Source organism: Euleptes europaea, chromosome 11 (genome assembly GCF_029931775.1).
Source record: "Euleptes europaea isolate rEulEur1 chromosome 11, rEulEur1.hap1, whole genome shotgun sequence".
Lineage (NCBI taxonomy): Eukaryota > Metazoa > Chordata > Lepidosauria > Squamata > Sphaerodactylidae > Euleptes > Euleptes europaea.
Window position 1 is genome coordinate 59815536 of NC_079322.1, and position 24575 is coordinate 59840110.

The window sequence follows — 24575 nt, forward strand, 5'->3', positions numbered from 1 at the left end:
ATGTTTTCCTTCTCCACCACGGTGCAGCCGCAGGTGAAAAGCCCGGGGAGGAAGGCGGTGACCGGGGAGCGTCTGTTGTGGGAGAGACGCCGCTGGAGGGGCCGTGGGGGAGGGGAAAGGGCCGTTGGGGTGGGGGAGGAGGCGGGGGACGGGGAAACCATCATCATCATCAACAACAACCTTTAAAGGCATAAAAATTATTACAATTGTTCCAAAAAGGGATGGACGGGGAAACCTCCGTGGTGAGGTTTCAGGATGCCTGCTGGGGTGGGCAGTTGGGAGGGTCCAGAGTGCCCCACCCGGGGCAGGCTCAGCTGCCTTGCCTTCCGGGCCTAGTTCCCGGTGGGTAGCCGTGTTGTTGTTGCTCTAGAAGGCCAAGATTCGAGTCCAGCGGCACCTTCCCCGCGTAGAATGTGGGGTCGCGTGACTGAATGTGGGGGTCGCGAAAAAAAATTACGATTTATGTGACGGCACCCCCAGAGATCTCCCGGTGACAATTGGCTTCCAGACTGCCAGGGAAGGAATTTCTGCCTAGCTACAAGCCTGCTCTGTGCACTGGGTCACTGGGCTAAGAGTCGTGGAGTGTCAAAGTGAACAATAAACAATGATAGGAGATATTGTCGAAGGCTTTCACGGTCAGAGTTCAATGGTTCTTGTAGGTTATCCGGGCTGTGTGACCGTGGTCTTGGCATTTTCTTTCCTGGCGTTTCGCCAGCAGCTGTGGCGGGCATCTTCAGAGGAGTAACACTGAAGGACAGTGTCTCTCAGTGTCAAGTGTGTAGGAAGAGTAATATATAGTCAGAAGGGTTGGGTTTGAGCTAAGACTATATATTACTCTTCCTACACACTTGACACTGAGAGACGCTGTCCTTCAGTGTTTCTCCTCTGAAGATGCCTGCCACAGCTGCTGGCGAAACGTCAGGAAAGAAAATACCAAGACCACGGTCACACAGCCCGGATAACCTACAAGAACCAATGATAGGAGAAACTGGATGAAACTGCAACTGTACTGAGTCGCCTTTCTGTCTGTAATACAATCAGATATGCATAACTTGTTGATGTATCGTCATAACTTGAATTTGGATAAATATCTCTTCCCCAGTATAATCGGGACTCAGAGATTTCTGCCCATTAGGGCCTCTGAGTCAGCAGCTGCAAATAAACTGTTTTCTTGATAATGATCTTGGGTCTCCCCCGTGAACCCCTGTTTTACTGCAACATTTATTATCAGTAAATGTTTGGTTTGTATACCTGTTTTATATGCCTGTGTAGCCGGGGTTGCTTAAAAATTTCTCCGGCAAGAAGGGGTCGGGAATGGACAAAAGGCTGTTGCTGCACTAGGTATTCCCAGTGTTGTATCAAGAGTTTGGAAATATTATAAAAAAACATCGCTTTAAAAGGGTTTTGGGATGCCACAGCTAAAAAATGGTTGCAAGATGTCTTCACAGCTAAAAGGGGTGCAAACAGTATTTTTTATAACAGTTTCAAACTCTTAATACAGTGGTGGGAATACATAGAAAGTGCGAACAGTATTTTTTATAACATTTCCAAACTCTTAATACATCGCTGGGAATACCTAGTACGGTAACAGCCAAAGTTTAAGACATCCTGCTCTAGACATTAGGAAGAACTTTCTAACAGTTAGAGCGGTTCCTTGGTGGAGCAGGCTTCCTCGGGAGGTGGTGAGCTCTCCTTCCCTGGAGGTTTTTAAGCAGAGGCTAGATGGCCATCTGTCAGCAATGCTGATTCTATGACCTTAGGCAGGTGATGAGAGGGAGGGCATCTTGGCCATCTTCTGGGCATGGAGTAGGGGTCACTGGGGGTTTGGATGCGGAGGTAGTTGTGAATTTCCTGCATTGTGCAGGGGGCTGGACTAGATGACCCTGGTGGTCCCTTCCAACTCTATGATTCTAGGACATGTCCTGGTACTCTGACAGCCCATTCCTGACCTTGAGAGCTGAAAGTCCTTAGAAGTGCAGGGGTCCGCACCAGCATCCGTGCCCCTTGTGCCAACTCCCATGCCCCTTGCGCCAGCAAGATTGGCACAGATGCCGGCATTGGGCCTCTCATGCTACCCTTTTTGTGCTGCTGCAGCAGCGCAGCCCTGGGACGCCGGCTCAGATTCCCTCTGGCATCCTGACGCCGCGCTTCTGTATGCCATCTTCCCGGGAGCGGTCCCAGGGTGTACATGGTCCCCTCCTTCATTTTATTATATCATTCCTGTGACGTAGTTTGGGGAGAGAGAGAGTCGGCCAGCTTCATGGCAGAGTGGGAGTTTGAATCTTGGTCTCCCACACTATATTCTAACTTTACACCAAGTAGTCTTGCTCTGTTGTAAAGTTATCTGGGATGGTACTAGTCTCCCTTAGTGGCAGTGAATTCAGTAAGTGGACTATGCATGATGTGAAATAGCTCTTTTCCTGTTCTGAATGTTTGCTGGTCAGTTATTGGGTAGGGTATCACAGGTTCTAGACATGGGATCTCTCTACCTACTCTTTGCATACAACTCATAATCTAATAGATCTTTTCTCATGGGTTTCCTTACTTTAATTTTCAAAGTAGAAATTCCTAAATGCTTTATGTCTTGTGTGTAAAGTTGTGGATGCACAAGATTGCATCCATATATAGAATATATGGGTGGTGCTCAGATTGCATTTGGAAGCATAGGTGTGGGAGACTCTAGCATTGTGTTGTTGTGTAGAAAACAAACAGGCAGTGGACAATTACAGCTACTAAAGATGTGTAATGTTACATGGGAAGCTTCCATACACTGGATCAGACCATCTTGCTCAGTATCATTCCAGCAGTGATTTTCCAAGGAAGAGAACTTTCCTAGCTCTATCACAAAGGTCTGTTTAAGTGTATGTCGATCCTGTGACCTTTTGTGTGCAAAGCATGTGCTTGATTGTGAGCTATGGCCTGTCTCTTTTTAGGAGTCCATTCTTGAATGTGCAAAATGGCCTTCTGCTTTATGAGCACCCCAGATTTAAAATAATGCAACCCCAACAGGACCTCAGAGCTTTAGGGGTTTTTGCAATGGATGGCCTTTTATTTCTTCCCTTTAGAAATTAGTACCCTGTATCCATAGTACTTAGGGAACTGGAAACCACAATCAAACTCATGAGCAGTTAGGAAGCTGCTTTCTTCATCTGACTTGTGGTCTGAAGTGAAGCATGAAGTCAGCTCTGGTGTGTGTGATGCAAGGCAGATGGGACCATGTTTAGCCTACATGCTGTAGGCTGTGTGAGTTTATATTAAAGCACGATGCAGAATTAGAGCTTTGTGCCTGAGATACTCAATTGTGTGTCTCAAGTGTAACGTCATAAGTTAGTGTGTAGTTAATATAGCTGGTTCACAATATATACATGTGATATTTCTTTGTCCTTAAAGTGCATCACTTTGCCTATATTCACAATAAATCTCAAAAGTTTCAGTTAAATCCACTGCCCAACTGAGCTTCTCTGTAGCTTTACACCAGCCCTGTAAGGTAAGCAATATTAGGTTTTTAGCTATCATTATTAATATTTATTCAGTCCCAGTAGCACAGTGAATGCTGACATTCCCTTCGCATACTAGGTACTTGGGCAACCCACCCACCCCTCCAATGTACCTTAAAGATATTTTCTTTTATAAAGAGCCACAGGCCTTAGATCCCTATGTCAGTTACCTTCCCCTGATGGTTCTGCTAAGTTATCATAGCTAGTAGTTATTGATAGGCTGATTTACTTAATTTGTCGCATCCTTTTTTTAACACTGTCTTTAAAGCATTAGCTTTATTTAAAAGGAAGAATGGGAACTGCAAATACCATGAGCACTCCTCCTGATACCCTCTCAGTTTTTGTATTCATCATCGGCTACCTCATAGTAATGAAGATTATAGCATTTTAGGGAAGTTGCTGTGCCTCTCACCTTCTCTATAATACTCATTTGACTTGGTAGAATTTGGTACTGTGCAGTGTCTCTCGGATGAGGACATCTCTTGCATCAGAATGCAAATTCTTTCCTGGGCAATGAATTATGCAATTGGAAAAGGGGAGGGAACAGGGAAAACAGAAGGGGGCGGGGAACAAGCCCGTCAAGTATTCCTTAGGACAGCCTGTTTGTAGTTAAGTTTCTGACCTGCGAGCTTTTGAATATCTGAAACCTTATTTTTTTTTACGGTGGGGTTTTTCAGTTACAGTCACTGCCTTTGAAATATAGTCTTACTTGAAAAATGATTTGCTGAAGTTTTATACTTTGTGTGTGTGTGTTAGAGAGAGAGATTAGAGGAAAAAGCCAAGGCAGAAGCAGTGATTGGTTTTTTCTGATACCTCTTTGAAAGTTGTCGGAGTGTATTAACTAGACCGAAAAGTGAACTAAATAACATCGAGCCCAGGTTTCCTGTAAATATTGCAGGGCCTAAAGGAGATGTTTCACATTAGAAACAGGAATGTTGTTTCCCGACTTCTGAAATAGGTTTTATTTGTACTTTTTGGTGCTAAGCCATGAATTTACTTTCTAAACTTTCTAAACTGCCACAGAGGATTTCTGTGGACAGAAAGGGTGGGATGAATTTCACTGATTCCGCTCCCCCCCCCCTTCACTGCAGACCTCTGACTTCCCCTCAAGCTGTTCCTGGGGGTCCCCAGGAGTAGCATCTAAGGGACATTTGGAGCTACAGCGGCAGGCAGAAGGTGAAGGGACTTTCTGATTTCAGACATTACTGGTGGATCCAAATCATTCAAGGAATTTTTTTTTAAAAAAAATACTCAAGCTAAAAAAGACGGGGAAAATGAAGATTTGTGGTTAAAAGTTGAGGGATCTGTGGTCTTAAGGCTTGACTGATTTTATTGACTCCTTAATTTCGTTCACTGCTTTTTTCACCATCTTTAGGTCTAAAGAATGAGCTCCTTGGAGTAGAGTGGTAAGCTGCAGTACTGTAGTCCAAGCTCTGCTCACAATCTGAGTTTGATCCCAACGGGAGTCAGTTTCGGGTAGCTGGCTCAAGGTTGACTCAGCCTTCCATCCTTCCAAGGTCGGTAAAATGAGTACCCAGCTTGCTGGCAGTAAAGGGAGGATGACTGTGGAAGGCACTGGCAAACCACCCCATAAACAAAGTCTGCCTCGTAAACGTCGGGATGTGATGTCACCCCATGGGTCAGGAATGACCCGGTGCTTGCACAGGGGACATTTACCTTTTTACCTTTAGGTCTAAAAAAGGCAATTTCCTACCTTGGGTTGCTAAGTCCAGTAAGTGTTTACAAACAGTTCAAGATTCTTGGAAGGCACCCTGTGTTGCTTTGAAGTTTGGTTTGTAGATTAGGCTGGATTGGAACTCTTTCCTGTGCTTTAAAACTGAGACATGTTTGACAGGGTGATCTGATGTCGTCTTTATTTTATACTAGGTCACAGTTCCTCTGAGTCACCTCATCAATGGCTTCCATACGCCCAAAATCCCAACTCCATCTTTCGCCACGGCATCTCCCCAGTGTGTGCAAAGGGAAGCAGCGCCTGAACATGATCTACAAAGCAGTGAGGTAAGAAGACTTGAGTGTTGTGTGAGAGATGTATCTATGTGCCTATAATACCTCAATGTGGTTTATATTTGGATTGTTTCTTTCTTAAGATGTGTGCGGCAGACTTAGCTTGCTGGAGTTCAGAAGACTTTATAAAGGGTCTTCTCAAGCAGAATCTCTTGCGTATTTTATATTGGGTTGAATCCAAGCTACTGTGATCAGTGCTCTGGCTACAAATCTACCACCTTTTTGCAGCTCCATTTTGCTCGTGACTGTCTGAAGACACAGTGGTGCATGGTACAGTTTGAGTATTCCTTATCCGAAATGCTTGGGACCAGAGGTCTTTTTGATTTTGGAATATTTGCATATTCATAATGAGATATCTTGGGGATGGGATTCAAGTCTAAACACGAATTTCACCTATGTTTTGTGTACATCATATAAATGTAGCCTGAAGGCAATTCTATGCTGGATTCCATTGGTGAGACTCCCTGGGCTTCAAAATGGGAAGGGGGCTGCACCCGAGGTGGCCAGTAAGGGCCCATTGGGCTGCCTTCCTTGTTTGCTTCAGCTGGGCTGGCTCGGGCATGGGCAGCAGCAATGGCAGGGGGTGATGCTGAGCCCGATGGTGGCAACAGCTGTGGTGGTGGGGTGGCCCTGAGTCCAGCTCTGTCCCTGGACGAGGAAGAAGAAGTCACAGTACCTTCCCCCAGCACCAGGTGTAGGAAGTGGGCAGGGTTTGGGGTATTATGTGTGTATGTGGTACCTTGGAGAGCACATCCCAGGGGCAGCATGACACCAGTGGTCCCATCTTCTTCTCCTGAGGTTTGAGCTGGAGATGGTCCCTGACTTGACAGGGTGCTTTGGAGGCACTTGCCTTCGTGGTTCAGCATGACGCCGGAGCCTAGAACCAACACCTCTGGGGCAGCGTCCCAACAAGGATGAGCTTTGAACTGACTGGCTATGCCAGCCAAAAAAAAATTGCAGATGCCTGTGAAAGAAAACCACGCCTTGTTGGCTGATGTTCATATCAGCATCACAGATACCAAATGTGTGTCAGCTTCCTTCCTTTGTTTTGTTTGCATTTGAATGGGCAGCGTTTACTTGAACAATGTTTGTACTTTGAGCAATTGGCGCACATTTTAGATTGTTGAGGGGAACGAATGGCTATTTCGAGAGGGTATCAAACATACAACAAATAATCGGGGGGGGGGTATTAAAAACCATGCAAATGGCTCTCGCCTAATCCTACTCTTTTAGTGTCATAGATTTAAAATCTCAGTGGGTTGAACCTTATTTATGTCTTTTTCTACAGCCAGTCCTTAATCTGCGAGACCTAGGACTGTCTGACTTGAAAGCAGGCCAGCTGGATGAACTAGTGGACAAGCTACTTCCGGGCTATTGTGTAGAAAACAAAGTCTCTTCCCCGTGGCATACATCGCATATATCCGCGCAGTCCTTCTTTGAAAATAAGCATGGTAGGTTGTGGCAGCATACTTGGAAATACCCTTTGAATGCAGTGGAACTCACCAGTGGATGTCCGTAGGCGAGGCTATTAAAGCACAGATTAACAGCACAGTTTCCTATGGTAACATTGCTTAAATCGGTAGTATCCATTCCAAGGCTCGCAGAGGGCCTCATTCACAATTATCATCCACTAAAAAGATCCCCATTTACTTTTATCTTTGGCGTGACTTCTGCACCCCAGGGAGGCTCACAGCTTGCCCATTCCCCTGTAACCCCCTGCCAACCAGAAGCTCCACTGGGCAGGGGTCTTTCCTGGAATATGAGGCAGGTGCCACACTGGGGAACGGCTCTCAGAAGAGCCAAAAGCAGCGTGTCAGAGAGCCACCTGTGGCTCCTGAGCGTCTGAAGGAGTATCGCTGGCTTCAATGCTTCTTCGACTTTATACCCTGCACCAGTCATCTTTCAGATGGTGCATGCAGGCTTATCCATGTCTTCTCTCAAACCCAGCACTGGCTGTAGCCTCAAATGGGCCTGGCTGCCTTCATTAAGTGAGTCAGTGTCTCTCCATCACTTCCTCTGCCTGAGACCCCGGAGAGCCGCTGATGGTCTGAGTAGACCATACTGACTTTGATGGACCAAGGGTCTGATTGAGTATAAGGCTTCTTCATGTGTACCTGTGGCCTCAGACAAATATCCCATCAGTGCATCAGAATAGTTTTGGGGATAGGAAGGGAGCCTGTTTGCACACATGTATCTGATGCTCCTTCGTAAAGTAATCCTGTCTATAGTTCAGCTACTGCAAGTCACATTTGGCTTGAAATGTTATTTCTAAGGTAGTTAAATCATTTTCCCCCATTGGAGCCTTTTGCAGAATGATGGGTTGCTTCAAGTCCCGGTCTTGTGACGTTGGCTTGAATCCAGTGGTGCCCTGGCAGTGGAAGGCACTTTTGCAGGGGCGGGGGAGAGAATCCTGACCTGTACAGGTTTTCCATCCCCAGGGCATCTGTACAGGTTTTCCATCCCCAGGGCATCTCACTATTTGAGGGTTCACTGACTTTTAGCAGTGATTTTGGGTTGGGGGGTGGGGGCGCAGAGGGAAGTGGGGAAGCCCTGCTCTGCCCATGGAGCTCCGTTCACAGCAGTTAAGAGTCAAGCCTACCACATCTGAAGAAGTGAGCTGTGGCTCACGAAAGCTCATACTCTGCCAGAAAATATTTTTGTTAGTCTTTAAGGTGCTACTGAACTCTTGCTCTTTTCTACTAAGCCTACCAAAGTTCATAGCACGTGATTCAACGTGGGTCTTCAACCTAAAGTCTCTCGCAGAGATTGTCTGAGTGTCCTTAGCCAAATCAGTGTTTCTCGGCTTCATTTTTGTATTATCTGAACAGCTGCAGTAACTGTGAGAATCCCCTGGCTGGTAAACTCTTGTAAAATTTACAAATGTCGCTGCATTGTTCTGACTGAGCAAGGCAGACTGATAGAAGGTGAAGGTCTATCAAGCTGGTGATTTGTTTGCAGCTGGCGTCTTGAATCGATGATTCCAGCATAATGAGGAAATGACCTGTTTGAGATGTGTTTTGATTGTATCCTGTGAATTTCATTTTAACTCTGTAGATTTGGGGTTGAGTGCTTGAAAAGCAACAGTAAATGTATGTGTGTGTTTTTGTTAATGCTAACTTTCTAGGTTTTGCAGACATATATAGTGTTTTGCGATCATCTTACCCGTACAGACAGCATCCTAGCCCCCTCCAGAGTATATGTTCAGATCTTCAACGCTGGCCAGGTATGAATCAAGACACTGCTCTTTCACTTCTAACTGTCTTACTGGGGGGGCAGGGACAGTAAGGGGGAGAAGGCATCACAGTATAGATCATAGTATTTCAGTCGTGTGAATGTTTGCAGCACTTTATTGTTACTGTAGTAATACTGTAGTATAACTGTACTTAGCTGCCATGGTAGCCCTTATAAGTGCAGAAAGGCATGGTATAATTTTGGTAAAATAAATAAAATAGCTCAGTTTCATTATTATAAAGCCATGAGAGGTTTCCCAATATAATGCCACAACTGGGAGAGCAAAGTAGCCCTTGCAGCGTCTTCCAAGCCATTGCCGAGCTCTGCTCTGAACTGAACAAGTGTAGCTTGCAGACTGAAATGAAAGAGAAACTGTGGTCAGGTTTTCTGAGGGACAATGTCTCAAACCTGTCATTTGAACATCTGTTCATTTCAGTGTAAAAGCCACAATCGGAGTTTCTTTGCAGGTGGATGATGTCCAGCAAGTGAGATTTTCTCCCGTGGAATAAGAGTAGCCGTTTTAAGGAATTTGATAGGGTCCATTATGATGGTTACTGTTCCGTCTTTCATATTGATTGCCTAGTTTATTCCTCAAATAATATGGCTTGAATCCAAAGAGCCCCTTGAGGCATGGCCAAGGTCTTGCCCCCGTCAAGTGGAATTTTTGATATGTGAGACTTAAACAATACAGCTCACCTCTCCCCTCCTTCCAGGACTACATCCCATCCTCCTTTTGGAATCTCTCCTCAGGGTCAATAGGGGTTGCTGTGCTCCATGGCAAGCTACTTTTCAAGAAATAACCAGCCTAAGCCCTCCTTGGGACATCAGAACTAATTGCATGACTGTGAGATCCTGCCCCATCTGTATTTTAGTTTTTAAAATATGAGATACATAACCCAAGAAGAACTCACAGAACATGTATCTCTGAAAAAAAGTTTTCCTGAAGTACAACGGCTTTTAAATGTTTTTGGGGTTTTTGTTTAAGCTTTCATTCAGACTCGGGGCTTTAAGACCCTGAAGTCAAGAGCAAGACGTCTGCAGTCCACATCGGAACGATTAGCAGAAACCGAAAACGTCGCTCCCTCATTTGTAAAGGCAAGACCAAAGATTTTGCATTTTGTGATCATGACCCAATCTTGTTACACTTCTTTTGAAACCTGTTTTAGAAATTGTCCCCAGTATACATGGCACATTTTAAAAAACTGGCAAGATTATTCTCTGGTCTGAGGGACATGCAGTCTGAATTCATACAAGTCAGATACAATTGGGTAAAAAGAAGAATTCTGTAAGAGAAAAACATGAGCATTTCAAGGTTGTTTCTACCAGTGGACTTTGTTTTTTAAAACATTTTTGTTGTTACTGATTCCCTTCACCTGCTGCAGACCCCTTCTTTGCCTCTCATTCTGTTCCTGAGGGTCCCCTGTTCCCAAGGAGCAGCATTTCAAGAAGATTAGAGGGCTGTAGTGGAAGCCAGCATGGTGTGGTGGTTAAGGTGTCGGACTAGGGCCTGGGAAAACCAGGTTCAAATCCTCACTTATGCCATGGAAGCTTGCTGGGTGACCTTGGGCTAGTCACACCCTCTCAGCCCTGACCATGGGCAGTATTTGGATGGGAGACCTCCAAGGAATACCAGGGTTATGCGGAGGCAGGCAATAGCAAATCACCTCTGAAGGGCTCTTGCTTTGAAAACCCCACTGGGGGTCGCCATAAGTCAGATGTGACTTGATGGCAAAAAAGAAAAAAGGAAGATGGGAAAGTTCCCTTCAGCTAGACAGAAGCACTTTCAATTGGCAGATCAGCAATTGGACCCAGCACCATGGATGTACATGTGGAGATGTGTGCAAATGAAGTTTAGGTATATTACTAGAGAGTTGGTGCAGGAGAAGATAGGTTATGGAGAGGTTTGCAGAAGTGATGGAGAGGAGTACCTTTTAAATACCTGAACGATTGATGCAGTGATCTCCCACATCTGCATTGATAATTACAAGCATTAGGTAAATGCTACCCTAATCCAAAGGTAGCCTTATCGAGAAAAGTGTTTTGGAGATTTCTGGATAACTAATGTTCCATCAACTAATTGAAGTGCAGCTATTAGATATTTCATGTTTTATTATGTGCCAGAGCTGGTGTTTTTGATATTTCACCTATGTGAAGGATTTAAGATTACTTGAAAAGTTTGGTTGCTAGGCATTGTGTATCAAAGCTAACATGGCAAAATTCAATGAAAATTAAAATCAGCATAGTTGATTTAATTGTGAAGAATAACGCAAATCCATTCAACATAAAAAACTTTCCATCAGGGGAATTGTTTTACTTGGCAGATATTGATTACATATTTAAAAAGTAATGCCGCTCTTTCTTTCTCTGTCGTATGCTTAGGGCCTCCTACTGAGAGACAGAGGCACAGATGTCGAAAGCTTAGACAAACTGATGAAAACAAAAAACATACCTGAAGCCCATCAAGATGCCTTTAAAACTGGGTTTGCAGAGGGCTTTTTGAAAGCACAGGCACTCACGCAACGGACAAATGGTCAGTTGAACCGCTTTAAAAACTTCCCCTCCATGGCTTTAACATTTCTGGACATTTTACATATCTACAGACAACTTAACATGGATTTATTCTTTTCTTCCACAGATTCCTTAAGGCGAACCCGTCTCTTTCTCCTAGTACTGCTACTGCTTGGTATTTATGGTTTGTCAAAAACCCCATTTTTATCTGGTAAAGGCACCTTTTCTGATACTGGTTTGTTAACTTTTCATTCTCTTTGAATCTTTCCCTTTTTCTTTGTAAAATAATACTTCGGTGTCGAAGATGTGGTCATTTTAATTTGGGTTAACAATAAAAGTTAAATTACCTTACAGGATAGTAGTCACTATCCACAACTTCGGAAACATATATCTAAAGAAATTCTGTTTCTAATGCTTATTTATTTTCTCTGAAACCCACAGTAATAGGGATTAATATATCTGTATGAAATCTATTATAGCTAAAAGTATCTTGTACAGGGCATCTGTTTACATTTTTTTAGGTCAATCGAATACTTCTTGCAGGTTGAGTAGTTTGTCTCCTGCTTTTTATTATATATGCAAAGTCTTTTATGTGTAATTATCAATAATGTGAATTACAATTCTGTCTGTGGAGCTGGTGTTTTATAAACAAATCTGAGGAATCTCTTCCAAACTTAAATATAATTTTCTTTATAACCAGCCAGCTAAAGTTTTTTGCATTGCTTCCAGAAGCCTTGGTAAAATCTTCATCAAAAATCACAGCACATACAGCCAACATTAATAACAAGAAAGTGTACTTTAAATAAATTATACTAATGTGTAATATTCTTCTAACATTAAGCACCTGCTCACAACACAAAATAGCAGATAGCAATGTAACACAGCCATTCAGAATGAATGAGTACAATTACAAGTTATTCAACCACAGCTAGAGTTTTTAATGAAGATGCGAAGTCTGTGGTTTGCCCAGACATTGAAGTTTGGGAGTAGCAGTAGAAACGAAACTGCAATGCCATCTGATACCTGGCCACCTTGCTGTTACATGCTGTGAAACAATTGACTGAAACTCCAAAAAGCGGGCACTCAAATAGTAGACAATAAGCAACTTGAAAAGAATACAAGACGATATTCCAGTACAAGCCGTTTCATTAGGGTCTTCCTCAGTTGAAACATAAGTTGCTGTGATAAAAAATAAGAGTTAATGTGTGTACACTGAAATATAGATGCAACAACACGTATTTCAATTATGACACATTCCAATAAAGCTCACCTTACTGGGGATGTACAATAGCACTCTTCCTGGGAATGCAATGTCACATTTAGTAGGTATAGTCTCAAGGCATATGATGAGAACCGAGAAGTTAAAGTAACCAAAGGAGGGCAGGTGGATTAAATTACTACCACGATCAATTGCTAAAGTGATAGACTTTTTACAGGAAACTTGATAAGTCTTGGTAAAATCTTGGCAGGGATTTCCACAATGGGAAGTCCAAAGGACTCTCTCACTGTTGTGTCTGGATGCATCGGTGGTATGATCCAAAGGATACTGCTAGGTGCTGGAGGTGGGATACTGATATGCCAGTTCATAGATTTCATTTCTGGAGAAAGCAAATGCTTGCTTAGCAATATTACTTTGCTAGGGGGAAAAACTGAGCACAAATTGTGTTGCGTGAAGTGGGCTTTTTGGTGAATTAATTCCTTTACCTGTTGTAATTTGGCTGCAGTACGTTTTCGAACAACTTCTGGCCTTGATGCTGCAGTGGACCCCATTCAGATGAAAAATGTCACCTTTGAACATGTCAAAGGGGTACGTTCAAATGCTTCTTTTATATTTCTCGGGGCTTTATCTCCTTTTGATAGGCATTCACTCCTGGTCATCGTTTTCTGGTAAACTGTTGATGCTGAGCAAACTTCATTCGCTTCCGTAACCCACCATCCAGTGCTGTTTGATCTGTGTCTGCTGCAGCGTTGGACTTGCGTTTTGCAAACAGAAATCCCCTCCTTGTCACATGGCAAATAGCTTTAGGAGGACTGGGAGTTATACAGAAAAGCGGTCGAGGCTCCCTGACAAAGAGAAGCTTTTAGTTGTGTGCTGTAAGCAACAAAGCAGATTCTCCAGATTGCAGTGATAGCTTCAAAATTAGAATGGCCTATGAACCATTATTATTATCCTCGTCAAGTCCATATCTGTCATCTGGCCTTGAAGTTACAAAACCACAGACTGCCCAGTAATTCCCCCAATAAGTCTTCTTGGGTGTCCCCCCCTTATTTATTATAAATAGTAAATCTCTTTTTATTTGTTTGAATACAGGTTGAAGAAGCTAAGCAAGAGTTGCAAGAAGTAGTAGAGTTCTTGAAAAATCCTCAGAAATTTACTGTGTTAGGAGGCAAACTTCCTAAAGGTAAGCTTGAACCTCTGATTATTGGTTGCTAAGCTGTGTTTGTATGTCGAATGTAGTGCTGGGTGTACACTGTCTATGTGGTTTTATCTCTGCAATAAAGTCTTGACTTAAGCAGTATTTGGAATTGAGTGATGGGACCCCATGCTAAGAAAGCAGAAGACTTGGGATGAATGTGGAAGGTTATAGGTCATCTGTAATGTGCAGCTTCTGTGCAATTTTTTTTTTGCAAGGTATCCTTTTGGTGGGACCACCTGGGACCGGGAAAACGCTGCTCGCCAGAGCTGTGGCTGGAGAAGCTGATGTGCCATTCTATTATGCCTCTGGCTCCGAGTTTGATGAGATGTTTGTCGGGGTGGGAGCCAGTCGTATCAGAAATCTGTTTAGTAAGTGCCCCGTAGTTTCCTCTTCAACACTGAGCCAATGTACGTGTTAAAACTAATTTGAGAGTCTGCTTCATTGTTGTACCGTAAGGGTATTTGCATAAATGCTTTCCCCTGTGGATATCTCAGTCACAGGTTTTGTTTTATTTTTTAAAAACCACGCATGGAACATTATGCTTTTCTTTCCCAGTACCATTTCTGGGACAGGATGCATAGGAGGGATTGGATCCATGGAGGGGAAAGAAGCAGTTCTGTGTGTGTTCTTTACCTGTTGGGAGTTCCTGCTGAAGTGTAGGAAGCCTGTGTCTGACTGTTCCCAGCCTCCAGAGTGACACAGGCATCTTTAAATCAGGGGTGGGGGGTGGGGATCAGAAGAGTGTGTGTGAATCTAGGGAAGGATTAAAACTTGAGAGAGCTGCTAGTGGAAGAGGAGGGAAGAGACCATGATTCACAGGAAGGTGGAACAGAACAATTCAGCCCACAGGGAAAGAATAGCAAAATTGGTTACGTAGGCAACCACTTCTGAGAAATCTACTAGAAATTGATAAGCAGAGGCTACAAACCACAATTTAAAGTGAACGTCTCAAGTCATTCATTCTCTGCTCCGATGAAATATTGTTCATAGGCACTTTGATGACTGAAAATTTCTTAATGAACAAAGAATTTCAGTCCTTTCTGTATTAAAATAAGCAAGGAACCAGCAGGAATCACAAGAACAGAGAAAGATGCCCTTTTTATTATTGCCTTGTTTGGAGTTTCAGTTGTTTTCCCTCTAATGCTAAGCTACAAAATACCACCAACACTGGCAGACCACAGTTTTTGCCTCCAATTGAAAGATTTTTTCCCCCTGTTGACTTTTTTTTAAAGCTAAACATCAATGAGGCGTTTGCCTGTGAGAGCAGGGTTTTCACAGGGGAAAGTGCCGCTCATGACAACATTCGGGGGGAAAATTGAGTCTTGCATTGAAAATGTGTGAAGAAAAACCAAATTCCACATATCGTGTGAAGAATTAATTTATGTTGTGTTTTTAGGGGAAGCCAAAGGAAACGCCCCTTGTGTTATATTCATTGATGAGCTGGATTCCGTTGGCGGTAAAAGGATAGAGTCTCCAATGCATCCCTACTCAAGGCAGACCATAAATCAACTCCTGGCTGAAATGGACGGGTACATGCTTGTTTTGAAATTTGCAGGCTTTTCAGGTATCTTGGAATGTCTAGATGTCAGGGGAACGTGTCGTTGCTGTGTCGTCTTTTAAAACTTGAACATCGTGGGATAATGTCTGTTCTCAAGCACTAGGGGTCGTTTCAGATTATTCTTGGCTTTTCTGTACTTGGCTGCAGACCTTTGAACAAATGCAGAATCTGTACTTCAGAGCTTTTCAAAACATTGGCAGGTGTCCTATGAAGTGGTTGCAGTGGGCGCTGTAGCTCTTTCTGGAGTTGTTGGACTATGCATGATTAAGAAAAACAAGTAGAGGGCTGGGGGGGGGGGGAGAATCACATTCTTTCCCCAGCTTCCCTTCCCCATGATTCCACCTTACACCTGGGGGTGTTGAGGGGAGGTAGTTTGGAATTTCCTGCATTGTGCAGGGGGTTGGACTAGATGACCCTGGTGGTCCCTTCCAACTCTGATTCGTTCCCTCTCCCTTTCAGCTCCTGCAAGCTCTCCCCTTTCCCTGCTTCCTTCACTCACTTTTCACATTCCCCACGCTTCCTCATCCTCAGCTTTCCTTGCTGCTTTTCCTCCTGCCCACCAATGTACCTCTTTCATTCTCTGTTCCCCATCAGCTGACACTGACTAAGGCACAGAAGCCTGAGCGATGCTGTTTGGGAATGGGCTTCCAACCTGTAAAATGGCCACAGAGAGAAATTAGTTCCCGATTTTTCCACAAACCTGGGGGCTCCCTTCTGTTTGCAGAGACATCTCCCTAATCCATACTTCAGCCCACTGTGTGGACTTTAATGTTAACTGATATTCTCTTCTCTTTTTATAGCTTTAAGCCCAATGAAGGAGTCATTATTATTGGTGCGACCAACTTCCCTGAAGCTTTAGATAAGTATGTGTGTGTGCGTATATATGCATAAAACTAACTATGCATGGTTTGACTTTGTGCATATATGATTCTGAAAGTGTGGACCAGCAATGGGAGTAATGTACACAAGAACTTAAAAGTACTTCTTATATCCTATTCATATTTCATAATCTCTGAAGATAGCATTAAAAATAACCTAGCTAGGTATCTTTAGGTAGAACAGCAACATAAGATGTAAATCACAGTTTATCTCTGGGGTAATGCTGCAGAACATACTTTTCCATAGGATTTCTGTACTTGGGGGTGTTTGAGGGAATGTTTGGGGACCATTAACCTATGTAGACTGACCGTTGCCAGAGCTCAAGAATATATCAGCTATTGTCTTTTTTTTTTCAAACTTAGGTTTATAAAGCCTATCAAAAGCTACTTCTCTGAAATGCAATTTTTATATTTAAAAATTCAGTTTATTGTTTAATATCTCACAAAATTATTTTTCCTCCCCACCTAGCGCTTTAATACGTCCTGGGCGCTTTGACATGCAGGTGACGGTGCCGCGGCCAGATGTCAGAGGCCGGACAGAAATTCTGAAGTGGTACCTTAACAAAATAAAGTATGATCACTGTAAGTCCATGAATATTTACAAAGTTACCAGTTTGAAATAAGCATTCAATTGTTGCCATGTTGGCTGTGTTGTACGCACATCTCTGGCAATTGGGGTTCAGAACTGTGTCATCATTGGGGCACCCCCATGCTTTAAAACAGCCCTTCAACTGCTGGTGTTGCATTGTATGCAGATTGATAATTACGTTGGGTGAGATCATAATTACGTAGGGTGAGATCCAGAGAACTGCAAGTGATGTTCTGCTCATAGAATGGGTCTTTTTTTCCTGCTGCAACCCCCTCCCCATGCCTTCTGAGATGCTCTTCTTGAGGGTCCGAAGAGCCTCAGGCATGATTGGGGGGGGGCTGCAAATGACAGGGAGGAATTCATGGAAATTACTGATGTCGCGGTTCGGGCCGTTAAGTGCCTACACTCTTAGAATGTACCATTTACTGAGAAATGGAGTTATCTATTCAGCGAGACACCACTAGACCGGAATCAACGGTTCCTAGAAACTTGTTATTGCTTCTAGGACATCTCTTGAACACGCCAATAAATTTATAATAATGGACAAGAGTAGAAGTATATATAAAAAACACATTTATTTACATTATACAATATATGCTTTTTGGTTGCAAAGCCTTAAAATATCATATAAGGATAGACATCATTAGTCTTAAACATGTTTATGTAGCAAGTAATCATTCACATTCTCTATGCCTCCATAAAGGAGTATCTTAGTCAGAATATACTCATAAAGTATCCTTAGTGCAATGCACCTTCATTCAGAATATAAGGTTACAGAAATCCTGTCAAAATATGGTTAATTCTTTGGAGAAAGATTTGGTTAGAAGCATCCTAACTTAAATCATTCAAAACATCATAACATTTCTGTACAGAAGACACACTATACCTTGCTGTGTCATCTGTGTCACCTGGAGTCCTTTAAAGACGTCTATTAATATTCTTAATTGATCATCATTAAGATCAGGCATTGTGTATGTACATGCTATGCATGCTCTTTCTAGTTTTAGACAGCAATGCTGAATATATAAATACTATGTGTTAGCTTAAAGCTATTTACAGTCTCTTTGACTGTGCCAATCTGTGCATGTGCATTGTGCATATCTCACAGAGTACAGAAAGTCTCCTTTCCCTTCTCTGGTCTCTTGCTCTGAGGAGGTTCAGAAGTCCCTCTGTTAAGTAGAGGACGTTCTGACACAATCTCAGAGGTCTAGCTATTATCCCTGTATTCAGGATGCTTCTTAGCATTGGTAAGCCAAATAGGCTTAGTTTGTAAGAATCCATAAATCTGATGGACTCTCAGTGTTCCAATACATGGAAAGATCACTGCACTTAGATTCCTATTCAAAGAATAGGAATTCTAAGGGTCTCTATCCTCTTCTAGGAATAGAGCAGTCTCACAAGAAGACTGTAAGTAAGATATGTTGAAATATCCAGATCTTGATATTTCAAGATATCTCTGAAAACTTCTGTCCACGCAAGAACAGAGTTTCAATGTTTTACATCTCAAGCCTTTTGAGATGGAGGTGCTACGCCAGACAGCTGCAGTCTGCCAGCCATAGAACTCTAAAGTGCCAGCTGTACTGTGGCTGGTATTTATACAATTTCTAGACCCATTAAGAGTGAAGAGTGTTCCTTTTCCCCTCTTCCTTAGTCTTCAAAAGGGTACCTTTATTCCCCTTTCTTATCCGATACCAGGAGCTTAGTGGCTTCTGCTCCTGTCTTATGTCCTTATATGGATTTCCTTTTCTTTCAGTCCTCTGTGCCTAAAGTATAAATACTCATTTCTGAGTTACATGATCAAGTTACATATTTAATTTCTATACCATCCTCTTCGTTAGGACTATACGCATTAAATGAGACTACTTAGAAATCTGTAGCACAACGTTTAACTATATAACTCATGAAACATAATTTTAGCTGACATTGTCGCTTTGCAAAGTGTTTTGTTTACATTAGTTAGCAGGTTTGCATCTGGCAAGATTACAGTAGAGCAAGGAAGCATATTACTCTTATCTTTGAGAGAACTATAATGCCTTTAGGCTATATTTTAAGCACAATTTCAACTATTAATGCACTCTTAGTACATTAAGATATCTTAAGACCTTGAAAAGGCCATTTAAGATTCTGACATCTGGCAGCTAAGTCAGAAAGATGACTTTTACGCTGCCCCTTCAAGGACAAAGCCAGAGTAACTTTAGTAGTTAGCTTTGATAGAGCTAACCTTGAGCTAGCCTGTCAGCATGACACAGACTTTCATTATACATTACACAAACCTCTGTATGTGTATGATGTGTTTAAGCTCTATAAGGAATTAATTCTGCACATGTTCACAAGATACCATGATCATGTCAGGGCCTGTCATACTGACAACTACCCTCTTCCCTGTGTTAACAGAATTATTTGCCTGACCAGAATGGAATTTAACTTAAATTCTCATTTTTATCTCGTTATCAGTCTTGTCAGTTCAAAACTAAAAAATTATTGCTTGCTATCCTCACAAAGTTGTCTTTTTTTTAACGAAAGAAACTTTATTCATCTGTTTAAATTGTTGGTGTGGTAATTTGATTCTGTTGCAGTACCATTTGGCTAAATCGGGTTTCTATTCCTTTTCCCCTGTGTTACAGATTGTGATATTAAGCATCGCTCAGTATGTGATATTAAGCATCGCTCAGTATGAAAAGTTGTATCTAACTATAAACCACTTTGCTTCTAAGTTTACTGTGCCTTCTAATCTGGGAGAATATTTATACAGGATGTAATGTGTTCTTGTTCATACAGCCATTGATCCAGAAATCATTGCAAGAGGTACAGTAGGATTTTCTGGCGCAGAACTAGAAAACCTTGTGAACCAAGCTGCATTAAAAGCTGCAGTTGATGGGAAGGATATGGTGACCATGAAGGAGCTGGAATTCTCAAAGGACAAAATTCTTATGGGTAGGCTTCTTCCCCATCCCACTCCATGCAAGAGAAATCAGACTAAATAATTGTTCTGATATGGTGTATACTTACCTATTGTTATTAGCAAGATGGTGGCCTTTGAGCTGGTGCTGAGAGAAGGATTGAATTTAAATTGCTTTCAGATGCAAGTTTTTATTAAGTACCATTCCTTACTGTTAGGATGTTGCTGGAGAAGCTAACAGATAAAGTGTTACTACGGCTTTGCTGAATAATTTAGGGCTCTTGCCCTTTAAAGATGGTTGGTGATATTAAGTCCAGATCCACAATCCGCCTCCATCTTAAATGGTCAGAAACTGTGCTGGAAATATGCCCACATGCACTAAAGTTGCATTGCAGAGTTAATGATCATAGTCATGCATTGGTATTTGGATTTAGCAACAACAGGTACAATATGATCACTTGCTGTGACATAATTTTATCTTTCAGCTAATATTGTTCTTCTTTGATTTCAGGCCCGGAGCGTAGAAGTGTAGAAATTGACGATAAAAATAAAACCATTACTGCCTATCACGAATCTGGGCATGCCATTATTGCCTATTATACTAAAGACGCAATGCCTATCAACAAAGCTACAATTATGCCGCGAGGACCAACGCTCGGACATGTGAGGATTTGAGACCTTGTGTAGTCTTTAATCGTATTCATGGTTTGCAGTGTTAAAGCTTCTCAACAAAGAAATGTCTTGCAGGGTACTTTCACACATGCCAAATAATGCACTTTCAATCCACTTTGCAATTGGATTTTACTGTGTGAAATGGCAAAATCCACTTGCAAACGATTGTTGAAGTGCTTTGAAAGTGGATTGAAAGTGCATTATTCAGCATGTGTGAAGGGGCAGTCAATGTATTTCCATAATATCATTATGAGGAACTGTGTAGAGTAGCTTGGTGTTAACTTCCATTAGAGGTGCTTTAGTCACATCCACAATGGCTACCAGTTCACAATGATGATCCTGGTACATTGGTGCGACTCGGGGAAAGCATTTCTTCATCCTGGATTGATCATTGAGTTTTGAACCTTACGGCTGCAGTGCTTATGTGACTGGTCAGAAATATTTTCAAGCTAAGTTGGAGCGAGAGGCCACAGAATTCTGTATCGCATTTGTTTACCAAAGAGCTAAGAAAGCAAAGAGTTTTTAAAGATTATGTACGATTCTTACTGTAAAAGCAGTTTCCCTCATTTGGTAAAGACTTTATTGTTTAATGCCCTGCCTAAGTTCAGACTAATGTCCTCCAGAAATCGAGATCTGTATTTATCCCTTTAAAAATAGGGGTTTTTTGGGGGGGGGGGGAATTGCAGGATTAGTACATCTGTGCTTACACACGCCTGACATGTGAATAGAGATGCTGTTTATTTTGTTAGGTAAAAAAAGGCACCAGGTCACTAGGCAGACTATGTTTAGGTAAAGGTAAAGGTCCCCTGTGCAAGCACCGGATCATTCCTGACCCATGGGATGACGTCACATCTCGACGTTTTCTAGGCAGACTTTGTTTACGGGGTGGTTTGCCAGTGCCTTCCCCAGTCATCTTCCCTTTACCCCCAGCAAGCTGGGTACTCATTTTACCGACCTTGGAAGGATGGAAGGCTGAGTCAACCTTGAAACCAACTTCCGTTGGGATCGAACTCAGGTCGTGAGCAGAGCTTGGACTGCAGTACTGCAGCTTAGCACTCTGTGCCACGGGGCTCTTAATAGACTGTTTGCAGATGAGGAAGATTAGTCAGTCAGCAGTTGCCATTTGCCTATTTGCTCACCAGGAAACAAGAGCTGCTCCGTCCCAGGTGAATGGCAGACGGGCTGCTATAGCCATGCAGTCAAAATCCTTCAGCAGGGCTTTGCTTTGCTTCCACGTCAGGGTCTGAATATTTACTTATGCTTTATGCCAGCAGTTCTAGTAGAGAGGCACAAAGTGGATCCCATAGCAAAGGACTTGAAGCAGCCAGGCGTGCGGATTTTCACCTCTGCTCGCACTCTTTTGTGTGCCAGGTGTCTCTGCTCCCAGAAAACGACAGATGGAGTGAAACTAGATCCCAGCTGCTTGCGCAGATGGATGTTAGTATGGGAGGAAGAGTGGCAGAAGAACTAATCTTTGGAGGTGATCAAGTCACAACAGGTTAGTTGAAGCTGTACAGAAATAATCTTGTGTCACTATATAACCACTTAATCCTCCAAATTAAATGTATTGTTCTCCCATTTCCCTCCTCCCCTTTTCTAGGTGCTTCTAGCGATTTTGACAATGCAACGAAAATAGCAAAGCTCATGGTGACTAAGTTTGGAATGAGTGAGAAGGTAAAATCCCGTTTTGTTTCCGATACTGCTCTCTCTGGGTTGGATCCTGTGTATCCATTCTGCTAGCAGAGGTGCCTTTCCACACCAGAAGAAGCCTTTAGCTAATGCAGGATATTCAGCCGTCCACTTTGCATCAGGGGAAGGTTTCTTACACCTGAGCAGAGCGCCTCGGTTAACAGAAGGGATCCACGGGATACAGCTACCTCTTACCTGGTGGTTTTGAGTCATGAGACCAGACCTTTATATGCAACTGCTTATTATATTTATTTAATTTGTTTTGTATCCTGCCCTCACTCCCCAGCCGAAATGCTGGGCTCAGAGCGGCTCACATCATGGAAAACACAATAAAATAAGAAAAATACAATAAAATCTCAACGAATTGTCACAACAATAATAATAAATAATTTAACAATTAAAATGCAGTTTAAGACAAGATGGCGCTCAAAGAAAAATGTAGGTGTAACAGCAGAGCCTGCAGCAACCAGGGCCCCCATAACTTCAATAGCATAGAGGAAGGATGGGGGGGGGGAAGGGTAGGGAGGCCAGCAGAGAAGGCAAAGCTGTAGTTGTCCTCAACCGTAGGCCTGGTGGAATAACTCCGTCTTGCCAGCTCTGTGGAACTGTTTGAGATCCTGCAGGGCCCTAGTCTCAACAGAAAGGGAGATTCACCAGGCCAGAGCCACCGCTTGAGCCCGGTGTGGCTTTTCTTTGGGTACTTGGGATAGGGCAGGTTCAGAAAAGGTAAAAACCATGAATGAATATAAGTGACTTTGCGTCTAAATTGAAAACAGAGTGTTTTTCACTGAAGTTTGCACAGATCTATATACTATAGATTAGAAGAACACCAGTTATTCAGTTGGACTAGGTAAACTAAGCTATAAACGATGTATTTTATGATATTAAAGCAAGAAAATACTTACCTATCATATTTAAACATCATGCATATATTTCAGTTTTATATCTTTGCTCAGAGAGTGAAACGCTGTACCCTCCCATACCTTGGTTTCAGCACTTTTCTTCCAGTCATTTCGTTATCACCCACCTGCATGCACCACTTTTGGTCTAAAAAAAGATACAATCCCCCTTCCCCCGTGCTTTAAAAGTGATCAGGGAGAGACACATAAAAGTGGCTCTCCTTGTCATGTCTCATTTGGCCCACAGAGTGAGGGACTATGGGGCAGGTTGGCTGAGCCCTCCATTGGTGCTCTGTTTCAAATGACAGGTTTGCCTCCTGTGTATCTCATCCCGCCCCCAGCCAAGCAGCAGTAGTTTATCTTGCCAGGCTCTGTCTTATCAGGATTTGTACAGCAGGGGGAGCTTTTTGCCTTCCTTAGCATTCCACTTCCCTCTCTCCAACGCCTGTTTGGAGAGCTGGGTTTCTTTATGCTGAATGCAAACGGATGGAAAACTTTGCAGGCTGTGGAAAGGATAGTGGTTTGAAGGTGGATTTTAAAAAAGGCTTCCCTCTTTTGTTAGCTTGGTGTTATGACTTATACAGATACCGGAAAACTCAGTCCTGAAACCCAATCTGCAATTGAACAGGAGATAAGACTGCTCTTAAAGGTAAGAACAGTTGTGGTTATCCTTCCATGAGATAGTCTTTCACCCATTATTTGTCCTACTTTGTCCCAACACCCCGCAACACCATCGGCTTCCTTACTCTTCTGTAGAGAGTCATACAGGTGAAGAACAAGGAAAAGTCTTGTAGCGCTTGGAAGACAAATGAAACAGGTTTTTGTGAGGCAGGGCTCACTTCATCAGATGCCGCAAAAGTTTCTGCCACAATAAATTCGTTAGGCTTAAGTGCCGTGAGACTCTTAATCGGACGCAGCCAAAATGACGTGGCTACTAAATTTGTCCATGTGGAATGAAAGTAATCTCTTCAACAGATTCTTTGCCTTGTTACGTGCATTATAAAGAATGACTTCAAACCTTTCTTAGCATTACAGGGTGTTCAGCAAGTTGTGTGTGTTTCTCCCATATCCACACTCTTGCTCTTTTCTTCTCTCTCTTTTGTTTCTTATCTGCTTAGATTGTAAGTCACTTATTTATTTATTGTGAATTTAGTTATTTATTGTGAATTTAATTATTTATTTATTGTGAGTTCAGTTCTTGTGAATTTTGAGGGTGGTGGTTGATCATTGGAAAAGACATTCCTTATGATTTCCAGGTCAATGGTGAATTCCTGTAAATGTACCCTTCTGTCGTAGGATTCGTATGAGCGGGCAAAGAATATCTTGAAGAACCACGCGAAAGAGCACAAGAATTTAGCAGAAGCATTACTGACCTATGAGACTTTGGACGCCAAAGAAATTCAGATTGTTCTCGAAGGAAAGAAACTTGAAGTGAGATGATAAATCCTTGTTGAGGATTCTTAATTGACTGCTCGCGAGAATGCAGTAGTCTCCTTATGCTGTGTAGCTTTCTATTCCTCCTGATGCGCGTGTGGTGGTTATCACATTTCTTAAAGGAATAAACACTTGTCTTGTGAGCTTTTGTTACATTTTATCCAATTCTTGTCTTTCCTTAGAATGAGATGCAAGGAACAGATATAGACATACAATCTCAGGGTTGAATCCAGCATGCTTGGAAACTTCAAACACCGAATCTGAATAGTATGTCCTTAA

General features: G+C 42.6%; 1 protein-coding gene across 1 annotated transcript; it reads left to right on the forward strand.

The window, feature by feature from the left end:
• On the forward strand, positions 1-24575 carry YME1L1 (YME1 like 1 ATPase). The gene is made up of 19 exons (XM_056857707.1): positions 1-33; positions 5385-5516; positions 6811-6973; positions 8647-8745; positions 9739-9848; positions 11133-11283; positions 11389-11472; positions 12986-13068; positions 13573-13663; positions 13894-14046; positions 15075-15207; positions 16037-16099; positions 16584-16696; positions 19482-19637; positions 20114-20265; positions 21646-21772; positions 21875-21948; positions 23425-23511; positions 24159-24575. The coding sequence occupies exons 1-19, from the start codon at positions 1-3 to the stop codon at positions 24300-24302; spliced, it is 2148 nt and encodes a 715-aa protein (XP_056713685.1). The 3' UTR covers positions 24303-24575.

Bases quoted from the DNA above. Each gene is read 5' to 3' on its own strand.
- YME1L1 (XM_056857707.1), top strand. From the start codon at position 1: ATGTTTTCCTTCTCCACCACGGTGCAGCCGCAG. The intron at 16,100-16,583 runs GTATGTGTGTGT...CTCCCCACCTAG, and splicing joins TTCCCTGAAGCTTTAGATAA to CGCTTTAATACGTCCTGGGC. The intron at 23,512-24,158 runs GTAAGAACAGTT...CTTCTGTCGTAG, and splicing joins AGATAAGACTGCTCTTAAAG to GATTCGTATGAGCGGGCAAA.